Source organism: Falco peregrinus, chromosome 1 (genome assembly GCF_023634155.1).
Source record: "Falco peregrinus isolate bFalPer1 chromosome 1, bFalPer1.pri, whole genome shotgun sequence".
NCBI lineage: Eukaryota > Metazoa > Chordata > Aves > Falconiformes > Falconidae > Falco > Falco peregrinus.
Window position 1 is genome coordinate 113,770,145 of NC_073721.1, and position 11,182 is coordinate 113,781,326.

General features: G+C 38.1%; 1 protein-coding gene across 22 annotated transcripts in view; it reads left to right on the forward strand.

Annotated features, from left to right (window-relative positions):
• Positions 1-9,364, forward strand: part of ATOSA (atos homolog A) — a 48,328-nt gene extending 38,964 nt beyond the window's left edge. For all 22 annotated transcript variants that reach the window (XM_055809056.1, XM_055809073.1, XM_055809104.1 and 19 more), the window contains 3 exons: positions 1,640-1,708; positions 2,574-2,773; positions 8,119-9,364. In XM_055809056.1, the coding sequence (XP_055665031.1) occupies positions 1,640-1,708; positions 2,574-2,773; positions 8,119-8,272 (423 nt within the window). In that variant the 3' untranslated portion in view covers positions 8,273-9,364. The remainder of the gene's footprint in view (positions 1-1,639; positions 1,709-2,573; positions 2,774-8,118) is intronic.
• Positions 9,365-11,182: the final 1,818 nt, after the last annotated feature.

Here is an 11,182-nt window from a genome sequence, read left to right on the forward strand (position 1 = left end):
GACTGATCAACCCCTGCCAGATATCTCTTTATCTAACTGAAAATAGGCAGTGAGGCAATAGCTGGGCTTAATGGGATACATTTTGTTGTCTCAACAAGCAGCTGCCCTGGGCAGCTAACCACTCTGCCAGTGCCTTAGGTGCAGGCCAAGGTACAACTGCTGATGGAGACCTTAGACTCCAAAGTTATTCAGCCCTTCCTGTTAAAGCAGGTGTTGGCTGAGCTAGCGTGACACACGGTGCTCACATAAGCTGCGTGGTTTGCTGATGTTTGCATCAACGCGGTGTTTGTGTTCTGGGTATCTGCGTGCTGGTTCTGTTCCACATTTCTACAGTGACAGCACAATTTTTGGATGTTTCAGAGTGCTTCCTTGTAACCAGGAAAAGGTGTCTTGTATGCTAGCACTGAATCAGATGGCTAGGTGTGTTCTGAAGGACTGTTAAGGAACAGTGTTACCTGGGTGACAAATCTAATTTTTAGAGGTTTTCATATGTGTATGTCTAAAGTATGCTAAATAGTCAGTTTAAACATGAAAGTAAAGCAGTGAACATCTGATTATCCCAAGATTTAGATTTTAAATTCATAGAACTTGCCATATTTCTGACTTTCTGTTTTAATTTAAAAGTATTCAGAAAATGACATGGCTTTGCAAGTTGATTAATAGAGTTTGAACTTGTATATGTCTCTTCTGAACCACTGCAAAGAGGTATCTGTTGTTTTGCTTTCAATCTTTCTAGATTATTTCATGTGATTTTCCAGGAGCTTGAAGGGATTCTGATGTTCCTCAAATGGTTAAAGTAGCATTGCTTGTTTTCCTAGCTGGGTTTCATTGTTTCAGGCTTTTCCACATGGTCTAAGCATGCTTTTACGGCTGAGTCTCCCAGGATTAATAGACATTTGTATAGTGCCTTCATCATCAGAAACATTGTTTCTGTTTGTATAGCTAGTTTCTCTGCTCTGGGAGCTTTTTTTTTGGTGTTTGTTTGGTTTTGGGTTTTTGAATTTTTTTTTTTTTTTTTTTTTAAGCCCAGCGCAGTGGGGTACAACAGTTGTGCGCTGCAGGTGAATCGAACATGTGCTCTAGGGCAGTACCATCAGGGTGGGTGGCCTCAGCTGTGTTACATACAGCGCTGCGTGGGATGCTCCCATCTGTAGATTACAGCTGGTACAAAAGCAGATGTCATCGTAAAAGTTTGGATTAGAAGCGAAGATTAAGTGCATCTGCTGCCTTTGAAAAGCATAAATTGTTCTGTGAGATTTGGAGTATTATTGGTGCAATTGTAGGTGATGTAAAAATGGAAAGGAGGAGGCAAATCTTCCATTTTAACTTACGAGCAGTTTTGAAAAGAAAGCTGTGTTTTGCCGTAGCTCCCAAACTGTTAGTTTAAAGATACAGAAACTTGGCTCTTGTTTAAAGAGAAGAACATACCCCTTATTGCCCAGCTTTTAATGATCTGACAAAGTATCTGTAAGGCCCCTGCTGCTGATTTTTAACTGCATCTTAAATGTGTTGACTTCTGGGTTTAGTTTTTATATATACATTACTGATTGTTTTTCAAATAGATAGAATTATAGGAATAGAACGTTTGCATTTGTATGTAACTCTCCCTGTGAATTAAATGTGTGCCTTCTTTTCCTAGGGTGTAATTACTTTAGAGTCCCTTGGTAAAAGGGGTTATCGGGTACCGCCTTCAGGAACAATACAAGTGGTACGTACTCAGCAGATAAGGGTGACTTGAAACCACTGATGCCAAGAAAGTCATGCAGAGGCGGTGAGGTTATTGGAGATGAGCATGAAGCTATCAGTGGAAATGTGCATCTCCGTAGGTAGTAAAGTTATTCAAAGTTAAATCTTGTGTAATTTGTGGGACAAAAGAGACTCCCAACCTTTTGAACCCATCTGTGCTGTGAAGAGACTTAAAATCAGTTACTGAAGATTCAGAATAGTTGAGGGCATCATGGCTTTGAAGAAGTAATGGGGAAGTAATTAGGCTACAGTGTTAATTCTGGAGTCCTTCTAAAGGGATTAAGATTGAATACTCAGTTGTATCTAAATCTCGTAAGATTTTTGACCTCATCTGTTCTTTGTAATAAAATCAGAAAGTAAATCACAGCTTAGAACTAACAGTCTTCTCCTTTCTTTTAAAAGAAACCCAACCCGGGGTAACATATTGGTAGTTTCAGGTTTAAAAGTGGAGTCCACCACTGTGCTTCCTATGAGCATATTGTGTCTAGAAAACAGTGTAAACAAAAAGCTGACTGGAAAAATAAACAAAAAAGGGGATGCAGATTAGTAAAGTAACAGTGGTTATATACTATAGTGTTTCATTAAGATTAGGCTGTGTTTAGTATTATATTTAAATATGGGAATTTCTAGTAGCTGAAATGTTGAAAACCAGAAAAACTGCACAATCTTTTTACATAAATGTTTCTGTATGGCACTGGAACAAAGTGGAGGACAGTGACTGTTTTGGCAGGTGGGGTTTGGTTTTTTATTTGGTGTTTTGTGGTTTGTTTTTTTTTTTTTTTTAATTTTTCATTTCTAAAGAGTATTGTATTGAACTGTCTTTTCAGACCTTATTTAACCCTAACAAAACTGTGGTGAAGATGTTTGTGGTGATCTATGACTTGCGAGAAATGCCAGCTAATCATCAAACATTCCTACGGCAAAGAACTTTTTCTGTTCCTGTGAGACGAGAAATCAAGAGAACTGTCAATAAAGAAAATAGTCAACAGACTGAAGAAAGGCTACTACGCTACCTCATACATCTGAGGTAAGCTCCTTGGATTCAAAAAAGAACCCAGCACAACAAAACAGATAAAAACAATCCAAAACCAACCAACCAAAACCACAGAAGTCAAGCACATGCCCAAATTTATCTCAAGATTTCTTTCCCAGCCAGCCTTTCTGTATACAGACTTTTTATTAAAAAAAGAATGCTTTTAACTTGGTCTTTAAGATAGACAGTAGAGGAAGAAGAGCTAATAAATAATTTGGATTCTGCTTGGGAGAAACCAAGTTAAAATATTAAAGCTTTTTCTTGGCATTGAAGTATTTTGTGTAGCCTTGTAAAGCTTAATTCTTTTCTTAGCAAGAGAGATTTAGTTCTGGCTGGATCAACGTACTTCTTGAGGTTACAGGAAATAGCGAGTGTGGATGTTGCATGGGCGAAAGCCAAAACTAAGGATCACTGTAGAGAAGGTGTCCAGTGTCCTACACACATGCCTCTTCACCAGAATAGCTTGCGACATGAAAAGCATTCCTCCTAAAAATACAGTGTTTAGTGGTAAAAATGTAAATGCCTGTTTCATGATGCAATACCGCTGATAATGCCTTTCACTTCATAAAATATTCACACAATCTTCCTTAAATGATTTACGAAGCACTGCCTGAAACCAGATACTGTGCTGCTGCTCTGGGGATGTTCTGGAGACAGCAGTTTGAAGCAAAGGAGGAATGATATATGTACTCTGTCCTCCTGCAGTTTGCAGACCTTTGCCTGCATTGTTGTAGTAAACAAACCCACATACGTGCCGACCCAGTGCTTTCATTGCAGCAAACCCAAACTGGCAAACCCAACAGTGGCTGACATTCTGAAGCGAGCAAGCAGAACAAAATCAAATCTCTTACACTTTTTAACTTGTAGAATTACTTCTGGTACATATTATTTTCCCTGTTTAGCAGCATTGATTTCTACCCAGCAGACTTTTGAAACACAACTTTGTCTAAAGCAGTGATTCCAGCTTTACTGTTAAATGAAAGTTGACAGTCATAAAAAATGTGTGATGGTTTACTGGAGTGTGAAAATATCATCACAATGAGGCTGTTAAACTATGTTTTCATTGCAAATTTTAGCCTGGATTGAAATTCATCCGTTCAGGCCACACTAATGTGCCATGTCTAACTTAACCACTTCCTAAATTTTTTCTTGCGGGGTACATTCTGCAAGAGTGTGTAGCCCAAATAAAAGGTTCTGTACATTTGTAATGTTCATCTACCTGAAAGAGGAACTGGGGACACAGGCATCAGCTGCAGAGGTGGGCAGAAATCTGGCCAACTGGGTCTGGTGTACAGGCATGACGAGCAGTAGACTTGTGTCCTCTTTCAGTTTCTGCTTTAATGTAGTTTGCAAACTTTTTTGTAGACAGACCCCATAATTACTTCTATTTGAAGGCAAACTTGCTTTCTTCTCTGTTGTCTTTCATAGCTAGAAGTCGTCTTTTATGAGCTTCCAGTTTCTGACACCTGCTGAGAGGCAGGAATGTAGCAGTTCTGATGCTTTGAAATACCTGTACAATTTCGTTTAGCTCAGCTTTCAAACCTCTGGTAGGGATCAACTCATGGATTTATAATGTGTAATTAGAAATTTGGAAAGAGAATACCTGCAGAGTGTGTCAGAAGGTTTTTTCTTCAAGGTGAACCCAAACAGTGGGTCCTTTTCTCATAATGGAAGAATGGCAAAACTCCTTGAAACATTACCATAGCTTATGTTGATCTGTCTTGTGGTTCGTTATACAGAGTACTTCAGATTTTACAAAAGACTCAATTGTCGGTTTAGTAATAGCCTTCTTTACTAAAGATGGATTTTAATTAGGAGAGCTTAGAAAGTTTTAGTAGTATATTAATTCATATGTGAGTTGGTTTCAAATCTTCATTGTTAAAAGCAGCAATGCTTCCTCAAACCTGTTTTACTGAAAACTTATAAATAAACTGAAAATATTTAAATCGGGAAGATTAATTTTTTTGTTACTCTAGTTGGCTTAGAACAATGTTCACTTTTAGTTGCAATAGTTGTTGAAAACAAGCATCTTAAGCCTACATGTTGAAATTTTGCTCCAAAAAACAAATGAAATCACCACCAGTAAGCTGCATTGTGGTCGCATCTGCTTACAAGGCCTTAATCACAGTTGTCAGCACTCACGTTATGAAAGCTTCTTTTCAAGTGGTAATTCGGCAAAAATGCTTGCATAGGCCTGGAACTTGACATTGGCAGCCAGATTTTCTACACGACTCTTTAAAAGTGTCAGACCTACTGTGTACAGTTTTGTATGTTTGAGATGCTGATCGATATGCCATCGAAACCACATTGGTACCCACAGGTACAGTATCGCGATGTCAAATGTAGCTGTGGTGGGCAGCAAAAGTTATTCACATATAGGAAGATCAAGAGTTGCACCTGCAGTTTATCCCCCAAGCATCTTCCAGAAATGACTTAACTTTTTTGTTGCATGTGAAGCAATGGTTTTTGTGTTGTGATTAAATCTTCATGAGCATAAGAGCTGTGAGTCCAGCTCTGCTCATGCCTCGTTTATTCCCAGAGTTCAGAAGGTGACGACCCTCCGTTGGTTTCTAGGTCAAATTCTGGCACCCCTACCTGTAAAAGGCAATTAACCAGTTAACCTGCCCACAGCTCAGCATTTTTCAAGTTTTTAATGCTTGGTCAACAGCTTTAGTTACTGACATAATGCCTCTTTTAATTGCAGGGAGCGTAATTGTTGCTTAACAGCAAAACGGGTTGTTACTGAAGGCTAGGTGGAGAGTAAACTTGAAACTGGTTGTTAAAAGTAGTGATTCCTCAAGGTATTGAGAAACTTTTTAAAAAATGTGGCATATGATACACTTATTGGTGGAACCTGGAGACGCCTGCTATTACTGATTTACTAGTTATTTCTTGATCTTTCCGATCTCTCAGCATTTTTCCTGATCTAGAAATTTGTATCCTTGCCCTAGTGATTTTACTTGCAGATTTTATAGATTGTGTTGTATGGTCTTTTCCACTTGCAAAACATACCTTGCTACATATGTTTTTGTGATCATCCTGCTGTATCCTGTTCCTGTGGCTTACTCTCTTTGTCAATTTTTATGGCCTATAAAATCTATACGTTTTGTGCTTGTATTTGTAATTTTTTCAGTAATGTTTGTCACTTTCTTTACCAGGCTTTCTAGCTCATCTGATATTTGTTTGTTTAAGCCTTCCTGTATTTGTCTATTGTTACTGTTCCTAGGACACCATCTGTTAGAGACCTCTGTGTTTTTCTTGATTCCTTTACACAAAACTACTGGAGCTGCCACAGATCTGGAGCTGGTCCCGTGCTGGCCACTCCACATCACCCTGCCAGGGTGTATGTAATGGTTGTCTCTTGATTATTCCAATGTATTTGCATGTGTGAAAAGCAACATTTCTAAATCCCAGTTAGTAAAAATAAACATTTCTCAAAGGAAAAAATTGGGTCATGGAAGCAGAGGTAAGAAGAGTCTCTTCAGCTCTGTTGCTGTCTCCCGCTTGCCCTCCTTCAACCAGTGTGAAATGTCATGCTCAGAAATGTCACATTAGAGGGAAGAGTTATTTACTGGGCAAAGGGAGTCTTGCAGGATTCTCACTACAAGAAAATAGTGAGCTTGAGAAGTTTAAAAACAGACCTTGTTAATTATTTTCTGATAGATCTGTGTGTAAAATGGGAATTGAGCTCTACTTTATGATGGTGCTTTGATACCTAGATCTGTCTGTTCTATATGAATTAATATAAATCATACTTTTGCTGCAGAAGATCCTTCCATGAAATTTTTCTTTTTAAAATGTCTTACGAGCTACATGCCAAATTAACTGTTTGTGGTGTTCAGGTCGTTCCTCGCCTCTTTCGTTCTTCTTTCTTGTGCTATCCTCCAGTCATAAGATCGAATCTTTTCCCCTTTGCCTACCAGGGAAAGGGCTTTTGCACTGACAGCACTGAGCAAATAAATACTGACGGATGGGAGCTCTGTAGGAGCCAGTATAGGAGCGTTCTGCTGGACCCCGCCACATTTAATGCCCTTGACAGCTGTATCTAGGAGCAGAATTTTCCTTTGTCTGGCAGTGAGGATGACTACAGGCTATTCTGCATCGCTCATCTGAACAAAGCAGTGGCACAGAATCCATTTCTACAACCTGCCTGCCCTAGATGATGAAACCTTGATGGATCTTCTGTAGTTGTCTTTCTCCTGCCTCTCAGAATTTCTGTCTGATTATGGCTAGGTTTATTCTAGAGATACTGCTTTTGCTTCAGTGGGGTCAGTGAGTAAATGCTCATTAAAAATCTGTGCAAATTGTAATGCATGTGATAATACAGCGTGCCCTGCTGTCTCAGCATTTGCAATGGTATCGTTTTGTAATTACAACAGCAATAGCTTTTCTGTTTCTGTTAGAGTAGGAATAGCTTTTGTCCCTTACCGTGGCTCAGTGATAGTGACATTAAGTTCAGTTGCCGTAAGAAATGCTCCTTAGACTCTCCTGTCTTTCCTGGTTGAGGGAAGGAAATTAAAGGAGTTCTGCCAGATGAAGACTATAGAACACAGTTATCTCAAATGCAGATCTTGTCTCTCTATATATAGTTGTTAAATGTCAGGCAAAGTGGAACTGGCACATTCCTGGCAGGTTTGGAGGACCTGAATTAGGCTGTTTAGCCGCAGCATAAAAGATAAATCGGCCTGGGAATTGGCTGCTGTTTGCTTTGGCGACTGAGCCAGTGAACTACAGTCGCTTTGAAATGGCCCTATATTCTGTGCAAAAAACTTTTTTTGATCTCCTTGCAGAGATCCCTATACCTACTGCTTTTCAAGTTGGACTTAAAATTTGGCGTGTGGTATAAAGCAGTAGCAAACTTCTTACCGATACATTCATGAAGGGAGCAATGCAATCTGTCTGTATGACAGCTAGCACCGAAACACATTTGATATGTATATATGCCTTTGTTGATATTTGAACCTTCCCTTTTGCCTGTGCTTAGGCCACCCTTGGGTGGGCATTTTTGGGAGTGCTCACTGAAGAGCACTTTTTGCCATTCTAGATTGCCAAGAACTTGAATCTTCGATGTACAGAACTGCAGTGTGAACTTCGAATATTCCAAGCCGCTTCCAAAGCTGTGCCACGACATTGGTGATTAGGAACAAACCCATTACATTCCAAAGGAAACAAAGTAGATTGGAAAGGCTAGGTTGTTCGTTCTTCCATTTTAACTGAATAATTTTGTATGTTCAAATGTTTTTGGCCTTAATCTCTGAAAGAAAAGGTACACATTTTATTCAATAATAATTGAAGAGTAATCTTTAGTTTAGATAATACAGATATTCATATCTTTTCAGGTTCCAGAGTTCTAAATCTGGAAAGATCTACCTCCACAGAGATGTAAGGCTCCTATTCTCTCGGAAATCCATGGAAGTTGATAGCGGCGCTGCATATGAACTCAAATCTTACACTGAATCTCCAACAAATCCTCAGTTTTCACCAAGATGCTAGCAAACAATGGCAAACTAAAGTATTCATTTTACTGTTGATTACTCCTTGTGAGCAAAGACTGGTAGAGATGACAGTATAAAGTTAAGTCTGTAAAGGAATGAAAATAGCGCTCGAGAGAGAGAAGGTTCTTATGTAATCCTGGACCAGTTTTTAAAAGGTTTCTGGAATGAGCTTTGTGTATTCCAAGTAGACTGGAAACATACTTAAATGTAATCTTTTTGTACTGTTTAAAACCACTTCATTGGATGTGTTGCAATAGCAAATTCCCAAGTTAGTTTAGTGTTTACACTTTTTATTTTATTTTTCAGTTATTTAATATTTAATGTTTCATTTAATACTCAAGTGATGTTTGTCTTTAGTGTTCTAATGTAGCATAAATCCTATGTAAAATCATACTATGTATTTTTGGCATTAATATTGAAATCTGAAATATATAAAGATGTCTTTAATCTGTGTGATGTTTTAACTGATACTCATTTAAGTTATTGAAAATGGGGTCAACAGGTGAATTTCCATAACATTTCATACTATGCAAGCATTTAGCTTTCTTTTTTTTTTCTCTTCAGGGGTACCCTTTACCATTTTTTCTCACAGATTTAGTAACACTTGTGACAGTAATGCAGATTATTTATTTACTTATTCATGCATTGAGATCATTGGTTCGATTCATATTTTGCTGCCTCAGTTTCTTTCTTTCCTTAAGGGCCACTTTTGATTTTGCTTTCTGTTACTATTTTTTCCTCACATAAAATTCACACCCCCCCCATTTTAATTTCTCAGATTGTGTTAAAGGATGTACTGTGCAAGCAAATTAGTATTTATATCTTAAATATATGCAAATTCTATGAAACTTGTACTTTTTGTTTTGTTTTTTAGATAAGGAGGATCTTCATGTAATCTTAAATATTTTTAATAGGTCAATTCCATTTAGGCCACTAGGTGGCCATTGGAAGTTTTGCTAGAAAATGCTACATGGGCAAATATTTTCCAATACTTATGTGTATTCCTCAAGCAAAACAGTCAGCTAAACAGTTTATGCTAAGTGTTAAACTGTGTATCTGAGAGAAATAAAGTTAGAAGCATTTCATTATATTTGAGGTATATATTTAATAATGAAAATGAAGCATTACAGTATCTGCCAAAGATTTCAGAGTTTCTCAATTGTTTTACCTTGGCTTATATGTTTTTTTTTTCTTTACATCCCTGTAGGTTTTCAGAGTGTCAGTAATATGAAAGGTGACCTTCATATTTGGGGGTATAACGTGCTTATCTGATGAAGGCTGTTCAGAAAGAATGAACGTGCATCTTATCTAAGGGCAGTGCTGAATATACGAGAAGTCAGTGTATCATGAAATCTCTAGGAGGTCTGCCAGGGAAAGTAAGGGAGACCAGACTTTCCAGATGATACGTATCAGCTATCTTGTATATTCAAATAACTGTTGCTACAAAAGGGCAAAGCTCAGATATTACTGAGTCTGTTCCCCACTTCTGCAGTATTTTCCACTCTGTTACACTAGGTTTTCAAAAGTTATAGCTAGCATTTATTTTATAGAGACTTTGGAAAAACTGTACAGGAAGAGATTGTTTGCATTTTCTAGTCATTTGTGTGCCCTGTAAAACCAAGAAAAGGTTTCTTTTTTGTAACAGAAGTCAAATGCAACTGCAGTTTTACTGTGTACAGAACTAGGATCTAGACTAGTGTAATGAGACTGTGTCCTAGTTTCTTTGTGGCTACTATTGAGTCCTAAGCAAACAGCATGTATCCTCAAAGTACTTATTTGTGTCATGGTGCACATTTGCTTGTGTACTGGGTGAAAAAAAGGATGAGAAAAGGACACACTTCTAGTGAACAGTCACAATTCACCTGTAGTAGATTAACCTTTTATTCTGCACTGATAATATGCAATGTTTGTAAGTTTGTATCTTGGTAACTTTAAATGACTTCTTCAAGCCATTCTTTTCTCCCTTCAGAGTAATATATTAATTTGTTTTGAACAGCAAAGAAGTGTGGATTTTGAATATGTGGTCATTACACATCATGTCTAGGAAATAAATCTGTATTGACTTAAATAGTTGAACTGCACTTAGTCCCTGTATGGATTCAGAATGAAAGTGACCTTAGCTTATCCATGCACAACTTTGATTTAACTGTCTTTGTCCATTGACAGCTTGATCTGAGATAAAACACTTTCCATTAGGGATACACGTGGAGAAATGCTGAATGTTCATAAAGTATGAACTGATTTCTACATGACCTTCTACAAGTAGGTTGAGAAATGAGACTAATTTTTGAGAGGTCATTTGGTTCTTCTCTTTACTCCTCAATAGGCTCAACCGTACAGAATTATTTTTGAGAAATGTTTGAGTGGTTTATGAGGGCCTCCAGTGATGGACGCTCAAAGTATTATCTCTCTCAGTGTTAAACTATACTTATAATGAGAAAGCTATTTATAATGCCCAATTAAATCTTGCTGCAGCTGAAGTCAAGTACTACCTGGCCTCTTCACTATATGCAAAAAAACCCAATTTAGTTCTTGTTATTCCCCTTCTCAGTCTTGTTTTCTATATCTAAGACAACCCCAGGCTGTTCGGTCAGCCTTGCCTCAGACTTTTTATTTTCTGCACCGCTAATCATTCTGTCTCTTTGCTTTCTTCTTTTGGTCTGAATCTGTCTTCAATTGCCTCAAGCTGGACACAGCATCCCAAGCAGGGCCCCCCTCTGCCAGTTAGACTGGTTGATAACTGATGGATGAAAGTCCTCTTCATACATCCCATTATAATGCTTGGGGTTTCAGTATCTGGAGATGTTGACTTGCATTTGTCTTGTTACCCACTATAACAGAGGTGCCCTACCTGCTTGTTCCCAGTATGGTAGCTTTCCTGCATGTGTCGTTATTGAACTTCATTCTC